This window comes from Sus scrofa, chromosome 7 (genome assembly GCF_054392235.1).
Source record: "Sus scrofa isolate SSC_HxYL_T2T_F1_AM1 chromosome 7, Sscrofa_HxYL_maternal_Yorkshire_Landrace_v2.0, whole genome shotgun sequence".
Taxonomy (NCBI): Eukaryota; Metazoa; Chordata; class Mammalia; order Artiodactyla; family Suidae; genus Sus; species Sus scrofa.
In genome coordinates, this window is record NC_139389.1 from 69,756,838 (window position 1) to 69,777,624 (window position 20,787).

The 20,787-nt window shown below is 37.0% G+C and overlaps 1 protein-coding gene across 2 annotated transcripts in view; it reads left to right on the plus strand.

The window, feature by feature from the left end:
- The window catches only part of SEC23A (SEC23 homolog A, COPII coat complex component), a 70,419-nt gene extending 50,468 nt beyond the window's left edge, over positions 1–19,951 (plus strand). For both annotated transcript variants that reach the window (XM_005666190.4, XM_084968867.1), the window contains exons 16-20: positions 1,286–1,447; positions 3,540–3,626; positions 5,873–6,028; positions 8,034–8,099; positions 18,538–19,951. In XM_005666190.4, the coding sequence (XP_005666247.1) occupies positions 1,286–1,447; positions 3,540–3,626; positions 5,873–6,028; positions 8,034–8,099; positions 18,538–18,627 (561 nt within the window). In that variant the 3' untranslated portion in view covers positions 18,628–19,951. The remainder of the gene's footprint in view (positions 1–1,285; positions 1,448–3,539; positions 3,627–5,872; positions 6,029–8,033; positions 8,100–18,537) is intronic.
- Positions 19,952–20,787: the final 836 nt, after the last annotated feature.

The window sequence follows — 20,787 nt, forward strand, 5'->3', positions numbered from 1 at the left end:
GAGACTTCCTTAAATCTCTGGCTGAGGTTTTGGAAAACTAGGAAAAGGCAGAGTCTGTCTTAAGGGAGGCAACCCTTTGTGTTCTGGAAATCCTCAGGTCTCATCTCCATAGCAGAAACTAGTAGGAAAGGGAATTGAGGGCATTAGTCCAAGTATTTGACTAAGTTCTCTATACTTTCCTTCCTTTTTCTTCTCTCCCTACTCCAAGCCTTCTCTTTGGGCTTTTAGATCTTCCCAGAGATCTAAGCATCCCATCTTTCCCTCTCTTTGGAAGTAGCGAGCCAGAGGACCCAGAAGTACTTTTTTCTTTGGGTTTTCAAAGCCTTGTGATCTTCTAAAAGGTGACATAGACTGAATCTAAGGAAAGTTTTCATTTCCAAAATATTTACCCTCAAATTTACCAATTACACATTCTTGTAAGTAAATAAGAACGACTGAAGTGGTAAAGGATGAGAGAGCCTCTTAATGAATTATGCATTCCTGAAGAAAGAATAGAAATAAAAATTTCAATGAGTGGTCTGTGTTGGGAGAGAGCTCTGGAATGTGTCCCAGGCAGCGCAACATGTAGGCACTTGAGACTTGATGGCTGAAGGAAGTAACTGAAAAAAAAAAGTAAGTGAAAGACAAATAAGAGTATTTGAGAGCTGACCCTATTGGCTGTATCAGAGACCCTTTGTGTAGAAGAACAGTGTAGCTGTTCCTCATACAGGCCTAATTCACCCTCCTTTTGATCTTTCTCACATGAGGAGTTAGGAGAAGGGGAGAAGATGAAAGGAGAAAGAAATTTTGAGACAAGATCTAGAGATTTTTTTTTTAGGGATAAAGAGACCTTAAATATTAAACAAGTGGATGTTAAGTTTTTTTTTTTTTTTTTTAAACAATGCAGTTTTGGGGAGCTATACAAAAAGTAAACATTTATTTCTATGTTCCCTTAGAATCTTTTGGGGACAGTAATGAAGAGCTATTGACAGAGAGATGAAGAGTAAAAGAAGGGGTGCTGCTAGTGTGTCACCTGGCATCAGCCTCTGACTTAGATCTGAGCAAGGGTTTCCCTCCCTGGTCGTTTTCCTTTTGAGTCCACCTCTTACATTTTAATACTTTAATTGCCGTTGAATTATATTTGTAAGTAACATAAATATCACAAGATTCTTTCTGAGGAATACAGTTCAGCATGCTCTGTTAACATGTTTTGTGTTAATGGTTATAATCAAATTCTTTTGTAGTAGTAAACTCATGTTGCAATATTAAAATCAGTAAAAGCTATCTCACATGTTTTATCTTATAGTTTATGTTTCATTTAAGAAGATCTCCTTTCTTGCAAGTTTTTAACAATAGTCCTGATGAAAGTTCATATTATCGTCACCATTTTATGCGTCAAGATTTGACCCAGTCTCTAATCATGATTCAGCCTATTCTGTATGCATATTCTTTTAGTGGACCACCAGAGGTAAGAGGGACATTAAGAGAAGTTTGTTTTGTTACTGTGATGTGTGCAATTAAAAAAGTGAAACAGTGAGACATTCCTTGAGATACAGTTATTAAATATAAGAATTTAATTCAAGCATAGTTATCTTAAGTTATATATTCACTTAAAAATATTTATGCTATATGCTAGATACCTTGCCAGACTCTGTTAGGAAATCCTTAAAAAAATATATCAATGAAGTGGAAACGACTTTTTAAAGATCATTTTATTTAGTCATTTGGTTGATGAAATCCTGGGGGACTCATGATTATTCTTATATCTTTAACAATGCCCAGAGCTGGTAATGATTTTAGAACCTGTGTTCCAGAGTTTAGTGTCTGACAGGGCATTCTGTCCATACAAAGTCTCTTGTTTTAATATGGTCTCATGCTCCTATAGTCTTTTTGGAACATAAGATATAATTAATTAGAAAGACGTATTTAGAACAGTGATAAGGTTATCCATTTTGCCTTTTTAGCAAACTGTCGCACTTATTTTAACCTGTTATCAAATAACGTTTTTCCGTTCTGTGGTTAAAATTATGTTTCACTATTTTTAAGTATTGTAATGACAATACTTGAAAATAATACTTTAGGAAGGGTCAGTATAAGAGAATATTTATAATACTGATTAATGATCTCTATTGATGCCTTTATTCATTGTTTTATTAAAAAACAGTGGGTAAAATGTTGTATTTTGTAACAATTTTAAAAAATAATTTACCATGGTTTCTAATTTTCTAGAAAATGTATATATATATTTTTTTTCCTGTATATTTTAAAAATATACCCAGTCCAGTGTTCATACCTTTGCCACAGCGGCTACTCAGGCCACCGCAGTGACAAGGCCAGGTCCTTAACCTGCTGAGCCACATGGGAACTCCTGAGAAAATGTATTTTTAATATGTCGGTCTAGCTATATATTTGGGCTGGAATTGGAGCTTCAGATGCTGGCCTACGCCACAGCCACAACAGCATGGGATCTGAGCTGCATCTGCGACCTATGCCGCAGCTTGCCACAATGCTGGATCCTCAATCCACTGAGCAAGGCCCAGGAATCAAACCTGCATCCTCACAGACAATATGTTGGGTTCTTAATGCTCTGAGCCACAATGGGCACCCCAGAAGAAAATTGGAATCCCAATGCTTACTTCTGTCAAATTCCAAACTCCCCATTTAATCCATGAATCCCGTAAGCTTCATTTCTTGAGATTTTGCTTTTGAAGTTATCCTCTTTCTTTCCTGCATCATCACTTTCTCTGCTCTGGATCATTCTCATTAACATAAAAACTTTAATAGCACTCAGGTTAAACAGAAAGACTTAACATTTTCTCTAATTGCCACCCATTTCTCTGGTGCTGGTCACAGCTGAAAGTTATTTCGTGTCTGTACATTCCACATCCCATTCTCTTCACCGTTCATCCCTAAAGTTATACTGAAACAGTTCTGTACAAGGCCACCAAAGGCCGGCCTCATTTTGCCAGAACTCTCAACTATATTTGCCTGGTGAAGATTCTCTTTGAAGACCTTTTACTCTAGTCTTCTTTGATACATCTAACACTTGTTGGTTTTCCTCCTCCTCACTACTCATTCCTTCTAAGTCTCTCCCTGCTAGCTTCTCCCTTTTTGACCTCTAATGGTAGCATACTCCAGGCTCAATCTCTGTCTTCGCTAGCCTGCTTCTCTCTAAGTGGTGCAGTCTCATCACATAGCTTTAATTACCATCTTCATGCATGTGATACCCAAATTCATGTCAGTTCAGACCAGTTCTTTCCATTTCATATTCAGAACTGTTTTCCCATCTCCCAGTTTGCTCTGTCACAGGCCTTTTCCCTCTCACTCAGTGGTGCCACCATCAGGCGTAGGAGTGGTCTCTCATTTCCTTTATTTTTTCAATCGTTGAATCATGAGTTCAGATTCCTCAGAAAAGTATATTAAAATGTACTTTGAGAATTCATAGTAGCAAGAGGTTTTAAGTAATAAGATAATAAATTAAAAATTTAAACATCCGAGAAAGATCAATTTTGTGTCTTTAATTTATTTTTCCTTTTTCCTCATTGTTTTCTTCACATCAGCCAGTTCTTCTTGATAGCAGCAGCATTCTTGCAGATCGTATTCTCCTCATGGACACATTTTTCCAGATTTTGATTTATCATGGTGAGGTAAGATTTTATAGCATTTAAAGCTGTGCATGTTGGTTCAGTAAAGTGTTTTTATTCATGGAAGCTTCCCCTCCTTTACTATATGACTAGTGTTTCCTCTGATAAACTTTATTTCTCCTTTTGTAAGATTCTTTGTTCTATAAGTTTTTAGACTTAATTTGCTGTTGACCCATCTGTGGTTATTTTGTCTATTTTCCCACACATATTTGGACGAATGGATTTTACCAAAAGCATAGTGTTGTGGAAGTATTTCACATGAAATATTTAAAGTGTAAAAAATCTCACTTGATCATAAAAACTCATTTAAAGTACAAGTTAATTAAAATTTATAACTTCATTTAATTGGAATGGTAAATGATTGAAAAGAGCAGAATATTTGAGTAGCAGTTACACTTTAATCTAGGTATTCAGCAGAACTCTGTTCTTTCCCACATTTATTCATTTCGCCAGTATTTAAGTGCTTCTCCAGTGTAAGAAAGCACTAAAATGTAGAGGCTTTGAGAAATACAGGTCTCTTTTTTCACAAACTTACACTCCAGCTTAGAGTCCAGTATTCTAGTAATTGTGCCGTGGTGTGCAGCAGTTTGATGTGGAATCTCAGTTTCTAGATCAGGGACTGAACCCTGGGCCATGGCAGTGAAAGTGCCAAGTCCTAACCACCAGATCACCAGGGAACTCCCTTCCGATGTTTTAAGTGTAAATGATTTTAGATTTGTACTATAGTAGTAAAGCTGCTACTCAAAACATTCTTTTAGGTAATATTATCGAAGTTTTTAAAGACCTTTTGATTATTATTATTATTATTTTTTTTAATTTGTTTTTTTCCCACTGTACAGCAAGGGGATCAAGTTATCCTTACATGTATATATTTTTCCCCCACCCTTTGTTCTGTTGCAATATGAGTATCTAGACATAGTTCTCAATGCTGCTCAGCAGGATCTCCTTGTAATGATTATTATTTTTAATTGATACTGGTTATTAATGCCTTTTACCTTTTTAAGAATAATGCCTGTAATATGGTAGAGCTAGATTTTTTTTTTTGTCTTTTTGCCTCTTCTAGGGCTGCTTCCCATGGCATATAGAGGTTCCCAGGCTAGGGGTCTAATCGGATGGAGTCCTAGCCGCTGGCCTACGCCACAGCCACAGCAACTTGGGATCCAGCCTACACCACAGCTCATGGCAACGCCGGATCCTTAACCCACTGAGCAAGGCTAGGGATCGAACCTGCAACCTCATGGGTCCTAGTCAGATTCGTTAACCACTGCGCCATGACGGGAACTCCTTTTCTTTTTTTTGTTTTTGTTTTTGTCTTTTTTTTTTTTAAATGATCTTTATTTTTTTCCTTTATAGTTGGTTAGATTTCTTCTTATTTCTTTTGTTTTTTTGGTAATTTTTGTTTCTTCAAATAGTTCTTAATATTGGGCTTAAATGAGAAATCAGAAATGCAGATGACTGTTCCTCTGCTAAATATAGAGATGTAAAGTGATATAGAGTATGTATACATTTAACTTAGAAACCAAGCCAGGCTTAAATTTTGGATGATTTAATTATTTGGTTTTTGGAGTCATTTACCTAGAGAATTGATTCATGTGCTCTTTTATAGGTATGTTATCTTTATAATATTATTGCTATTATGTTAAAGTTTTTATGTTTATATATCTTACATGATTATAATAACTCCAGTGGTAAAGACTTCATAATAGTAGGTTATTAATTTCGAAGTCTCTGGGAAATCTTCTGTAGCAAAAATCCCCCTTATGAGCTTAGGAGGATAGCTTTTAACTAACATGAATATGATAGGCATAGTGTTTTAAAAATTTTCTGGCTTAATTGTTATTTCTTTTTACTTTTTACTTTTTTATGGTCACACTTTAGCATAAGGAAGGTCCTGGGCCAGGGATTGAATCCACTGCCGCAACACCAGATCCTTTATCCCTCTGTGCCAGACTGGGGATTAAAACTGTGCCTCCACAAAGACCCAAGCTGCTGCAGTCCAATTCTTAACCCACTGTGTCACAGTGGGAACTCCTTCTTTTTACTTTTAAAGGAGAAGAAATATCTTAATTTTGCATGTTTCTCAAGAATACTGGAATTGGTATTTTAACTTAAAAAACTGAAATAATGGGATAATGTTCTATAATTTTCTTATTTTCTGAAGATTGTTTCATTTGAAAAAAAAATCTCTTAAAAGTTAGGGTTAGGCAAGAAAAAAAATGTAGTAATTCCTTTAACTGTTTTAAAATTAGACCATAGCTCAATGGCGCAAGTCAGGTTACCAGGACATGCCAGAATATGAAAATTTCCGCCACCTTCTGCAAGCCCCAGTGGATGATGCCCAGGAGATTCTTCACTCCAGATTTCCAATGCCGAGGTACATTGACACTGAACATGGAGGCAGCCAGGTAAGGATTGTTCATTTGTGTGTTTGTTTGTGGCTGGTTTTACAATGAATTGTTCCTACTTGCCTTCTGACTTTAATTTTTTTTTTTTGTCTTTTTGCTATTTCTTTGGGCCGCTCCCGCGGCATATGAAGGTTCCCAGGCTAGGGGTCGGATCGGAGCTGTAGCCACTGGCCTACACCAGAGCCACAGCAACGCGGGATCCGAGCTGCATCTGCAACCTACACCACAGCTCACGGCAACGCCGGATCCTTAACCCACTGAGCAAGGGCAGGGACCGAACCTGCAACCTCATGGTTCCTAGTCAGATTTGTTAACCACTGTGCCATGACGGGAACTTCCTGACTTTAATTTGAATAAACTGCTTCATCAGCACCTGAGAAGGAAAGGAGATAGTCAGGCAGGATGTTTCCAGGTGAAAGAATGCTTGTTTTTTTGCCTTAGCCTTGACTGAGGAGCAGTAAGATTATTGACTAGTGGCCTAAAGCTGGCAGTTTCTCCCATCTTCTTCCTCTAGCCCAGCTCTGATAAAGGGCCTGATATCTTTATGGTGGTATGCCAGCTTTAGTTGAGCAAGAAGACATGAACAGCTTGGGAAATGATTAGTGAACTTTTATTAAATCTGTTTATTTACCGATAAAGCCTATGAATATGCAATGCATGGTAGCAGTGTTTTTCTGTTTTCTTCATTCTGTCATTCAGTTTTCTGGAAAATGTCATGTAATAGGAAAGCATTATGATATTATAAAAAGGTGTGTAATTTTTAGAAATATGAGGATTAAATAATATACATGTACATTCAATGATGGAAAAAATAAAAATCATTAAAAAATAAATAATATACATGTACATATACACATAGCCCTTTTAGGCTTTTCAGAGGATTCAGGACCTCTTACCATACACTCTTAAAACACTTTTACTGCTCTCTTGTAATTCTTATTAGAGTTATATAAATTAATTATAGGTTCTTGTTAGTTTTGTTTCATTTGCTCCTTGAAAGTACAGACCTTGCTTTGTTTATTAATGTATCCCTAGTGCCTGGCACAGTAGTACAAAGTAGGTAATAAATATCGCTAATTGTTGTTCAGAAATGATTAGGGTTTTACTATATTTATAATAAAAGCTATCCTGTATTGAGAATTGGCAAAGCCAATAATTAGCATTTTACATAACTTCTTTCATTTGATTATCATCACAGTTCATTGTTATCTTCATTTTACAGATAATAAAACTGAGACTTAGGTTACTTGTGGCCAAGGAAACACAGTAAATGGAGAAAGTAGGATTTGAATCCAGATATTCTGACTCTAGAGCCTGTACTCTTGTGCTAAACTACTTATTTTTAGAGTAGGAAGAGATTTTGTATGGGACTAAGTTTCAAAAGACGGGACTGTCTGTTTTTCCAACATGAAATAATAATTTATGACTGGTTCTCCTACTGATGTCTTGCCGCATGTGGTGCTGCTATCTTCCTCTTTTATTCTGATTACTATTTCATGATGATGGGGCATAGTGGATAGATGGGTAAAATGTTGGGTAAGTACTCTCCTGGAATAATCTATAGTTTAAAAAATTTGAGTCATTGTTTAAAGTACAAGAATGTATAGGTTGTCATGATTTTTATTTTGTATCATTTTTGGGGACTTTGAGCCTCTGATGATGTTTCATACCAGGTATTTGGTAAATGTCATACTCTCCCTGTCATAATTGCTGCATACCTAATTTTTATATGCTGAGTTTTGGACTTAACAATTTCTTTTTGTTACTAGAAATGTCATTATGAATATATGACTTGGAGAGAAGGGATTGATTATTATTTGTTTGTAGTATATAGTGGTTTATATATTTCAAAATTTAATTCATTTTTTAAAGTTGCATTTTAATAAATTAATTTTACCAAAATATAGTAAATAAAATTGATTTTAGATGGCATAAAGTATTTGTTTAGCCTATATTGTCTAAGTCTATTTTTGATGGATAATATTATTTCTTCTTTTCATTAAAGGCTCGTTTCCTGCTTTCAAAAGTCAATCCTTCACAGACTCATAATAATATGTATGCCTGGGGACAGGTAAGTGTAAATAGCAGATCTTGGAAATTATTTCCTTGCGTATTTATAGTTTGTTATTTTAGTGAAAACTTTTTTTTTTCCTATGTATTTGGTAATGATTTCTGTTGGAAAAGTAATGAAAAATAAGAGTTGAAAACAGAGTTAGCATTTGGTGGAACCACAGAAAATAAAAAAGTGATTATATCCAATAGATAAAACCTCTTCATATTAGAAGTTTAACACTTTACCCTTGAGACAAAAAGTAATAAAGTGTATAATATAAGACAGGAAGCAATGATTCGAGCTTAATGCTGGCTATGAACCACAAAAAGCCACAGTAAGCTGGGAGTGGTCAGGGATTGTAGTTGAGCAGCAGAGGCCTGGATATCATTAATATATTTTAATTTGGAAGAAGTCCTACCTCTTGGTACAATATATCAACATTTATCAGGTGTCCAATATGCAGGACTTAATGTTGGTACTTTTGGATCCACTGCAGTTATCCCTGTCTTTGAAGAGCTTTTAGTCTAGTATCAGAAATAAAATGCATACCTAAGTTGTTAAAGTACAAGGCAGAATAGGCTATGCACTTTTAGAAAGATTTAAAGTATTACAGGGGATAGAAGAGGAGGAGGGGAAGAGGTCACATGGTGGCAGCAGGAGAGAGTGTATGATCAGAAAAGAGCTCAGAAGAAAGGACATTTCCTTTAGGAATGGTTATTATTCCGATAAGTAAGGAAGGGAATCCCAGGTAGAGGACATGATAGACTAAGGTTTTGTGGGGGTGAATAATAGAGCAATAGATTGGAAATGTATTGTGCAGCCAGATTGTGGAGGTTCTTGAATGTCAGGTTGAGGACTAAGGAGCTGAGTCTGTATTTGGTAAGTAATGGAATGGTATTGAAGGTGTTTAGACAGGGAAATTTGAGTCTTAGATAATACAGTTGAATCTTAAGATTAATTGTGAGCTGTCTCTAGGTTGCAGCCATATCTATTGATGTAATCCAAGTGAGAGGCAAAGAAGGCAAGGTTGTGAAAAGGAATAGATTTGGGCGATATTTCAAAGGTAGACTTGGTGAGATTTAATTAGACATTTCAGGAAAGTAAAACTTACTCCAGGGCAAGACAGCCATATGCAAGATCTGAATTCTGATTGGAGCTTGGAATAGAGCAAACAGCTTATAAAGAATGTAATTGGAATGATTTGTGAAATTTGAGTATGGACACTATGTCAGGTACGAGTATATTATTAAATTTCTTGGGTATGATAATGGCATTGTGGGACATTGTCCTTGATTTAAGAAGATATATCCTAAAGTGTTTGGGGATAAAATATCACTGCAGAAATGATTCATCAGGAAGAAAAAGAAAAGGAAAAATAGAAATGTAAAGAAAATGTGGCAAAATGTTAATCAGAGATTTTAGATTTAAAATATGTGGGTGTTCACTGTACTTTTCTCTAGGTTTGATTTTTTTAAAAATAAATAGTTGTGGAGTTCTCATGGTGGCTCAGTGGAAACAAATCTGACTAGTATCCTTGAGGATGCAGGTTTGATCCCTGGCCTTGCTCAGTGGGTTAAAGGATCTGCCATTGCCATGAGCTGTAGTATGGGCCACAGATGCGGCTTGGATCTGGCCACATCTGCTGTGGCTCTGGTGTAGGCAGAAGGCTGTAGCTCCGATTTGACCCCTAGCCTGGGAATGATCATACGCACAGTCCTATAAAGACAAAAAAAAAAAAAAAAAAAAAAAAAGGTTGAGAGAGAACAAGGTGATGTGATATGGGATTTTGACTCTGGGTAACAGGAGAACGTGTCCCAGTAAGTGGAAGGGTGGAAAGAAAATGTTTGATTTTAGACCTTGAATTTGAGATGGCCAAATTGAGCAGACTGTTGAAAATTTGCATTTGCTGATCAGGGCAAGGATTCATGGACAAGTGATACTTAAGTCATCACAGTGGATGCTTATCTGAGGAGAGAACAGAGGCAAAGGAAGGATGAGATTACAACCTGAGGAAGTACAAGTGTAGGAGTACTTTATAAATAATCAGAGAAGTGAAAGGAAGATGAGAAGAATACCATGTCCTAAATGGTGAGGGAGGACTTTATAGAAAGAAGAGGGGAGGAGGAGTTCCCGTCATGGCTTAGTGGTTAACGAATCGGTTAGGAACAATGAGGTTGCAGGTTCGATCCCTGGCCTTGCTCAGTGGGTTAAGGATCTGGCGTTGCTGTGAGCTGTGGTGTAGATGGCAGATGCGGCTCCGATCCCACATTGCTGTGCCTCTGGCGTAGGCCAGCAGCTACAGCTCTGATTTGACCCCTAGCCTGGGAACCTCCATATGCTGCGGGAGTGACCCTAGAAAAGACAAAAAGACAAAAACAAACAAACCAAAACAAAAAAAGAAAGAAGAGGGGAATAACAAATACGGAGATGCTGCACACACGTGGTTTGATGACTGGGAGGTCATTTGTGGCCCTTGGTAAGCAATTTAATATAGTGGTTGAGTAGAAGATAGTGAGGCGTTAGTGGGTAGTCAAGAAGTGGCGGTCATCATTGTAAATGATTCTTTTGCAAATTTAACCTGAGTGAATAGTAGGATAGAAGGATGATTGTTATTAGGATAAGGGCACAGAATTTATTTGTAGACCTAATCTAAGAAGCTAATGTGGGAGAGACACAAAAGAGTAGCTTATAAATGTCTTAATAAGATCCTTAGAAGGAGACAGTGTGATCACATGTACTACATGGTAGTTAAATGTTGGTAAAGAGGCAGGACATTTTTTTTTTTTTTTTTTTTTTTTGCCAAGCCTGCAGCATATAGAAGTTCCCGAGCCAAGGATAAAACCTGCACCACAGCAGTGACCCAAGCCGCTGCACTGACAATGCGGGATCCTTAACCCCACTGCGCCAGCAAGAGAACTTCAGGAGGCAGGATGTTTCTTTCTGCAAAAGCAAAGGCTGAGAGAAGGGTAAAGACAGAGAAAGATTTTGAGGTAGAGAGAAAGCTCTCATTGAATAAGCCTGTTTCTTTTCAGTAATAGATTATTTGCTGAAAGTGAGAAATACTGGGGTTAAGGACTAGAAAATAGGAAAGATTAAAACCATCTGCAGGGAATATAGGAAAGAAGTAGAGGATGAATAAAAGACTTTTAAGCAGTGGTGAGGGTCCATTTATTAACGGTTTCTTGAACATACTTCTATAATGTTCTTTAGCTATGCTTTGTAGTTCAGACATTGAGTCAAAGATCAAAGAGTTGGAGCTAATTCAGGACTGGAGATAAGAAAGACAAAGCAAAGGGAATAGAATACTTTAAAGCGATGTTAAACAACTGACTATGGGGACCAGGCTGGTTAGAAGAGAAATAAGGCAGTAATTAGGATTAAGGCCCCTTCCCATTGAATATAGAGGTACATCAAAAGTTTGCCTTGGCTTTTCTACATTTACTGTTTCTGTGGGTGATTGCATCCACCTCTATGGCTTCAGCTTTCATCTGAGGCTAACTTGTAAATCTCCCTTTTTGGTTTGGCTTCGCAGTGAGCTGCAGGCTGGAATTTCTATAAATGCCTGCTGCACAGTCACGTTTCCTATAGACCTTTCATAAGCGGCAAGACCCAACTTGAACTCTCTTGCACTGTCTTATACTAACTGACTTTCCTGTTTTTACAGAGAGCCCCACCATTCTTTCAGTTCCCAAGGCTTGGAACTTTAGTCATTTACATTTTCTCCCTTCTGCCCGTAGTGATTGACTTATTTTCCCTGAACATTCCCTTCTTTCCTTGATGCCAGCCAAGGTCAGGCTCTTGTTACTATTCATGTAGACTTTTGGAATTACCTGCTTTCAGTGCTTCAGCCTTTTCCTCCATTTTGGCAGTGGCTGGAATGGTCTCCCTACAGCAGTTCTAAGTCAGAGCTCTGCTTAGAAATCTTTAATAACCCTACTGAATTACATATAAGCTCTGTATTGCTACTGAGGGTCCTTTAAGGTATGATCCAAATAACTTTGTACACTTTTCACTGTTTAGTCTTTTTAGCTACCTGTACTTCTTGGGTCACTCTGACTACACCAAGCATGTGACTTGTCCCTGTCACCACCACTTGTGCACATGATGGCCATCCTCAAGGCTCAATTCAAAGTTTACTGACTCCATGAAACCTTTTCTGTGATTGCATGACTGGATATTACATAATATCCCTGGCCCTTTATCCTCTCTCCAACTGCCCCCCCATCCATTTCTTTGTCTTTTTTTTTTTTTTTTTTTTTTTGGGCCATGCCTGCAACATGTGAAGTTCCTGGGCCAGGGGTTGAACCTGTGCTATAGCGGTGACCTGAGCAACAGCAGTGACAATACCAGGTCCTTAAACCAGTGAGCCACCAGGGAATTCTGCCTCATCCATTTCTGATAGCATTTATTTCTTGTGTTAGATGATAAATTACTTGGGGGGAATAACTGTGTCATTTTCATTTTTGATTTTCCATAGTACCTTAAACATGGCATATATTGACTATAATAGATCTGGATAGGAGAACAGAGATTAGAATATGGGAAGTTTGTGGAGATGCTTTAGGAGTTAAGAAGCTTTTGTGATATAGACAAATAAATGAAGCTGTGGTCTAAAAGTCCCAAAAGGGGGAGTTCCTGTTGTGGCACAGTGGTTAACGAATCTGACTAGGAACCATGAGGTTGCGAGTTCGGTCCCTGCCCTTGCTCAGTGGGTTAAGGATCTGGTGTTGCTGTGAGCTGTGGTGTAGGTTGAAGACGTGGCTCGGATCCTGTGTTGCTGTGACTCTGGCGTAGGCCGGGGGCTACAGCTCCGATTCGATCCCTAGCCTGGGAACCTTCATATGCCACGGGAGTGGCCCAAAGAAATAGCAAAAAGACAAAAAAAAAAAAAAAAAAGAGAGAGAGAGAGAAAGAGATGAAAGTCCCAAAAGGTGAGGAGGTTTTTATGGCAAGGAAAGGAACTTACTCTTGGAAGGCATGGAAAAGGTACATAATACATCTAGGAAAAATTTGTGCCCATATGATGCGTATTCATATAGATTCTCAATGTCAGTCCTCACCCTCTTCCACTTGTTGGGGGGACAAAAAGCCAAGTACAATACTGTGAAGTGGGAGTTTGGAGATAGGATACCATGAATCAGCCTTTGCATTATACTTAACTCTAGTCAACTGAATATTGGTTTTAGTTCTGCTTCCCACAACTTGAGAGGAACCTAAGAAAATTGCAAGGAAATAGAAAAGTAGCATCAATAAATAAAGTTAATGGAAATGGTGAATAATCAATATGTGGGTGAGGTTAAAGGATATTTTAAAATAATGTTTGTTAGCAGTCACCTAACATGCCCAGGTAAACAAATGAGTGAAGCTGGTTGTATATAAGAAAACCCGACACTCTCAATGTCAAAAAGCAGGGGGCTTTGGCAGACTAGGGTCTGCGGGGAGAGTACACAAATCCTTTTCTTAAGGGAGAAGCTGTTCCTCCCCTCTAGATGATTGTTGTGTTTCTGATTTCTGTGTTAAACCTGTATGGTTTAGTTTATGGAAATATGGCTTGTTCCTTGTTTTGGGGGGTTTAAGTTATAGCATGGAGATGGAGATGGTAGGTTTATAAAGTAAAGAATCTGTTGAGCTGTCAAACATGGAGAGACATCATTCTCATTCTGGGCTGCTAGTTGAAAATTCTGCAAGTTATTTTACTTCTCTATTGCATTCTCTTTCTTGTCTCTTACAAAGTTTAATGACATATACTTGATATGTCCAGTAATACTCAGTAAATATCAGTTACTGGTTTTCCTTGTTATCATTGGGAAAAAAAGTTTCTCTCTAAAGATATTTAAAGTAGGAAAGAAAACCTATTTTAAACTTTGAAGTTTAATTATTACTGCCTGGAAGTAGGGGTGTTAGAGGCATAAACAAGAGCCCAGACTCTGAAGGGCAAAGGTAATCTCACTGGGTTAATATGATGGAGAAGGAAATCCCAGGCTGCAGAATGAACATGCATGTTGTTTCTCTGATTCACTCCTGTGTTTATGCATCCACTCATTCATCTAATCAGTATTCAGTTTTGAAAGCCATCATCTCTGGAGAAACTTACATGTGCTTACTTGTTATTAAATGAATTATTTTTATTGATTTGATGAAAAGTTTAAATATTTGCAGTCATAAGATTAAATAGTTTTATGTCCTTAAACTATACAATAGTTTTTATTACATTATTATCAGGTCCATCTCTCCTTGGATTTTTAAAAAGTTTTTTCCTCAAAGAGGCAATTGAAAGCTCTTTGGATTTCTTCTCATGATTGCATTTTAGAAAATATGATATTCTTTTCCAGAAATGCATGTGGTTTAGTAAAACTGAGGAATTACTGAACAATTGCACCTTTAGGGGAAGCTGACATTTGATCCTATCTTTTATGAATAGATTCTTAACAAAAAGAAAACACTCCTATAGAATTTTACTTGGACCATTTCTTTTTTTCACTTTGGTTCCAAACTGTTTGCAAAATCTTTCATTTTTATTGAATTTGTTCACGTGTCTAAAAACAATGACATTTTGATCTGACGTATTTAAATTAGTGTTTCTCAGTCTTTATGTTTTGGTAAATCTGGAAGCATCCCTTTTCTGTAATGCTGTTTGAAACGTCAAAATTAAATAAATATGATAATTAAAAGTAATAAAAAAGTTCAAAAGCCCTAAGGTCTTTCTTGATCTATGATTTTTATAAGAGAAATTATGTTAGTATTTTTAGATAATAATAATAACTCGTAAGCTGAATCTGTACTATGTTTTAGTACAGATTAGTCTGTATGCTAAGATTAGTCATTATGCTAAGCTTTTCATGCACTCCTAGTTGTTAAAACTCTCCTATGAGGTGGACACTATTAATCCTATTTTTTCAGAAGAGGAAACTTAACCCTAAATCACATAGTTAAAGTGTGACAGGGTTTGCATTTGAACCTAGGTCAGTCTAACTCCAGAATGTGAATTTTTAATAATTAAGCTAAATTGATGATTGCAATTTAATGAATTAACATGGGAGCTAAGCATTTTACTAAAAATTATGACATCTACCCTAGTTTTCTTTTTTTGTCAGAAATCAGGTGACTAGTGTAAGTATTATCCATGGATGGCCTGAAGAGGGCACTGCTGCAGCATGTCTGTGTCTATGCTTCTGTGACAGGGTGCTGGAGGTTTCTGTTTACTACAGTGCTTCATATACTAAATGATATAAACTTAGACCTTTCTGCCTAATCCTGGATATTTTTTTTAAAAGAGAAAAAGGGCACTGTTGAAAATTGAGATCATTCAACTGCACATTTTTGATAAGATTGAGTTGTGTTAGTTTTTTTTTGTTTGTTTTGTTTTGTTTTGTTTTGCTTTTCGGGGCTACACCTGTGGCATAGGGAAGTTCCTAGGCTAGGGGTCAAATTGGAGCTACAGCTGCCGGCTTGTGCCACTGCCACAGGAACGCGGGATCCAAGACGCATCCACGACCTACACCGGAGCTCACGGTGACACTGGATCCTTAACCCACTGAGCAAGACCAAGGATCAAACCTGCATCCTCATGGATATTAATCAGGTTCCTTAACATTGAGCCACAACAGGAACTCTCAGTGTTAGTATTTATAATTTCAAATAAGGTCACAGTATGTAAGTTAGAAAATTCATATATATTTTGTCTTAACTAGAATAAATAGATCTTGGATTGGGTGAGTTGAGGTGGAAAATGTGTAAAATGGAAAAAAATTCGGGTATAGTTATAAGAAGAAAAAAAGAGCTACCGGTTTATTAGTTTAAGTCACATTTTGAGACCCTTGCTTCTATGAATGTAGAATAAGCAAAGGTATTTCAGTGTTACAAAATAATAGATTTTCCAAAATAAATAGTAATAGTAATGATAACTAAAACATGTTGTATATCTACTGTCTGTGTCAGGTATTGTTCTCTTTGTTTTACGTAGTTTAACTCATTTAATCATTATAACAACCATGTGAAATAGGTTCTCTTTTATTCTGTATTTTACAAATGGAGAAACTAAGACTTAGAGAGGTAACTTCCTCAAAGTCGCACAGGCAATATGTGGCAGAGCCAGGATTTGAGCACAAGCAGGGGCTGGCTCCAAAGTCTAAGCTCTTAATTACAGTGCAGTTTTCCCCCTTCATTATCACATTTTCCAAGTTATTAAAAATTGACATGAAAACATAATAAAATTGATTTTCCTTTATTCAGGAGAGGTTATGGCATGTCTGTGGCTATGCCAGACTAGAACCACAACAGTTAAAATTCTCATCTCACATTTGCCACTAATTTGCAGATATCCTCTGAAAATTAATTTCCTTCTTTTAGGAGTTCCCGTTATGGCTCAGTGGTTAACGAATCCGACTAGGAACCATGAGGTTGTGGATTCGATCCCTGCCCGTGCTCAGTGGGTTAATGATCCGGCGTTGCCGTGAGCTGTGGTGTAGGTCGCAGACGCAGCTCAGATCCTGTGTTGCTGTGGCTCTGGCGTAGGCCGGCAGTTCCAGCTCCGATTAGGCCCCTAGCCTGGGATCCTCCATATGCTGCGGGAGCGGCCCAAGAAATGGCAAAAAGACTAAAAAAAAAAAAATTCCTTCTTTTAGACATTTTAATTTACTGATAAATAAGAAATTGGATATCAAGTGAAAAATTTAAAAATCCAGATATACTAGAAAAACTTTCCTGCTACAATAAAATTTCATCATTAGTGGATTGGATTACTAAGGTCATTCCATCAACACAGTTTTTAATAAAATAGGAGTTTTCTTTCTTGTCAATTATTTACAACCCACAGAAATCAATTAAAATGACTTGAATGAAAACATATAAGCATGGTTTATTTAAAAAAATGATGTAAATTCTTTTCCTTCCATATGGCAATTCTGCTACAATATGTGTAATTGGAATTTTATTTCAGTAAACAGCAACGAAGGAGACTTATTTCTTAGTAGCGATAAAAGCATTAATACATGCACAACAAATTAACACTTTACTACTTTAAAGATTATGTTGGGTATGGAGCTACTGTAATTCCAGTTGTTAAATTGCAGTATAAATCAGACTCTGACCACTTGGGGTTAGTGCACATCCCACAAGTTAAAGGACATGGTCCACAGCTAGACTGTCACTACTTCAGAGGCCAGCTGAAAAGTCACATCCCTGGCTACCTATACTTCTGATCAGCTAGCTACAAATCCATGTGTGTGGGGTGGTGAGAAAGGGAGGGTGGTGGGGCGGGTAGGGAGTCGGTTCCCATGATTTCCCTCAAATTGGTAATTCCCTAGAACAACTCACAGAACTCAAGAAAGCAGTATTTTGTTTTGTTTTGTTTTGTCATTTTAGGGCCACACCCCATGGCATACGGAAGTTTCCAAGCTAGGGGTCAAGTCGGAGCTGTAGCTGCTGGTCCACAGCAATGCCAGATCTTAGCCGTGTCTGTGTCCTACACCACAGTTCATGGTAATGCCAGATCCTTAACTCATTGAGCGAGGCCAGGAATCAAACCTGCATCCTCATGGATACTAGTCAGATTTGTTTCCATTGAGCCACGATGGGAACTCCAAGAAAGCACTATGTGATTACAGTTTTTTTTTTTTTTTTTTTGTCTTTTTGCTATTTCTTGGGCCACTCCCGCGGCATACGGAGATTCCCAGGCTAGGGGTCTAATTGGAGCTGTAGCCACTGGCCTACGCCAGAGCCACAGCAACGCGGGATCCGAGCCGCGTCTGCGACCTACACCACAGCTCACGGCAACACCGGATCATTAACCCACTGAGCACGGGCAGGGATCGAACCCACAACCTCATGGTTCCTAGTCGGATTCGTTAACCACTGCTCCACGACGGCAACTCCTGTGATTACAGTTTTATTGTAAAGGTTACAAATTAGGTCTAACGAAATGAGGAGACAGACAGGAAGGTCTGAGAAGGCCCCACTTACAGATCTTCTGTGCCCTTTTTCCATGGAATCAGGGTGCATCACTCTCCCAGCAGGCTGATGTATTCGTCAAACAAGAAGCTCCGTTGGGCTTTGGTATCCAGTGGGGTTTTTTTTGTTTGTTTTTGCTTTTGTTTCTCTAGCCATGATTGAATGAATCACTAGCCTCTCATCTCTTCCTCCCTGGGGGTCAGACTCTCTTACTTAAAGTGCAGCCGTCTTTCTGGTGATTGGTCCCTATCCTGAGTCATCTCATCTCATAGCATAAACTCAGGTGTGAGGGGCTCATGAATAACAGACACTACCCTCAGGAAATTCCAAAGATACAGGCCTCCTCTCAGGAATTTAGGACGGAGACCAGTCAAATTCTTTTATAAAACAGAGGCATTGGCATTATTCTGTTTAAAATGATTTGCTTGTGTATTTTATACATCTGCTTATACATTTTAAGGTATGATCCTATGTTTTAATCATAAAAAACATCTTTCTTTTCCTCTAGGAGTCTGGAGCACCTATTCTCACAGATGATGTTAGTTTACAAGTGTTTATGGATCACTTGAAAAAGCTTGCTGTGTCAAGTGCTGCCTGATGTGCTAAACATATTAAGGACACTTAAGAAGATGAAGTAATATTTCAGTTTCTTTTTTTTCCAGTTAATTTGTGGAAGCCAACAGAGAGATCTCTCTAGACTCTTTTTGTATTAGTATGGTTTGAGACAACATATGAAAACATGTTCATGTTTATAGATTAAGCTAGGATGTAAGAGCAATAAGAACAAATTTGTTTTGCTTGCCACAGTATTATATAACTGGTTTTAGGAATTTGCGGTCTTTATAACTTAATTATGTTAAAAAGTAAAAATAGAGTCTGCCTTGTACTACAGAAACATAACTCATTTGTATATTGCAGACAAATCCAAAGTGGCACTGAATGTTCTTGACTTTTTTGAAAACTTCTTAATTTTAACCAGAAAGCAAAGAAAATAATCAAAAGTAATGATAAATGTGAACATTTTTGCCTACTCATTGAATATTTTTCCATGATTTTCAGCACTGTGTGTACACTTTTTCTGTACTTACTCTGTTAAGGCAGATTTATTTTTATGATGATTTGTTTAGGAATTATTTGCCTTTAGATATGGTAATTTTCATGAAGATAATTTTAAAGTTTTTGGTCATTTGAAAAAATAACTTAGAGATTAAAATGTTTCAGAATAACAATTCCACAACTGATAACAAATGTGAAATTCCCACAAAGTGGCCATCTGTGTGGTGAAATGTAATGATTTTTTTTAGAGGGAGATAAAAAGTAAACAGTTCTGTCAGAATGCATTGTAGAAGGCCTTTGCAGTAAAATGACTGTTGTAACTTCTAAACCCAATTTGGTGTTCACTGCATGGTTTTATTGTTTCCCCCTTTTTTTTTGAGGTGAATTTTACATTATATCCTTCAGTATTTTGAACTGTTTTGGGAGTTTACACATTACTTTTTGTTTTTGCTTCCATTTTTTGAACTTTGTTAAGTTGTAGTTCTTAATGAAACAGTATTATCTGATATTTTGTTGAATTATATCATGTGGTGATGCTCAGTTCTATTCTGATTTATTCATTAGTATCATTCACTTTTACCTTTAATAAAAGTTTACTTGTAGTAAATGTTTACATTGCTAAAGCCAGATATGTTTGACAATGAAATTTACATCAAGTACTGCACATGGAAGGTGGTGCTATGAAGTGCGCTTAGAAGGACGGTGTGATGACTGTACTTGCATGAACGCAATCATTTGATGGTGAAACAGAAACTTTAAAAATTGTTTATTATATTCGGTTAGAGTAAATAAATTGCTCTGTTCCATTTTATTTGAATTGAGCTGTGCTAGGCCTAAATACCAATAAAATATACTTATTCTCTGTTTTCCTGCCTGTTTTGAAAACTAGTAAGCCTGAAAAGCCTAATGTAACATTAGAGCATTTATAAAACCTTCAATTGTGTATTAAGAAGTTACTCATTTTTAAAAAAATAACAGCTGAATTGAGACTTAATTCACATACCACACAATTCACCTATGTAAAGTTCAGTGAATTTTAGAGTATTCATATCACCACAGTCAGTTTTAGAACATTTTCATCCTCCAAGTAGTTATTTGTTCTTGCTATAAGGAAGTTGTGTTTTGGAGTTAACGTGCTTTGAATTGAGGGAAGTCCCTGTGCTAATAATACGTGTTTAGTTTGCCTGGCCCCTTAACTTAGGTCCTTTAAGAATGATTGTTTTTTCTTCTCTTGAGTAATAAGTTGGTGCTTACCCCTAAAATGTCCTCTACTTCTAAATCATTATAGCAGAAGGTGCTAAAATAAAGTACCTCGTGTTTAAGGGATAAGGATGAACAAATTAATCATCATGCCCTTTCAACTTACCATTTGAAAGAAATCACCCTGGATCATTTTTGTGTATAATTTAGGTAGTACTAAATTGTTAGCTATTTAAATAGACTTGAAGGAAGAAATGTTTAACCCTTTTAATGAACAGAGTAGATAATGAATATTTGCTAAATCACAGACAACCCTGAGCAGATTTGCTGTGTCCAGAACTATTTGGGAATTCATTCTTGAACCTACTTACTCCTAGGGGCCTTATCTCTAAAAATGACTTTAGACTTCATTTATGTACACATGTATTTTGGTATAGCAATAAATTTATTCTTGTGTTGGCTGATTTCAAGTGATCTCTATCCAGTTCTTCACTTGATGAAT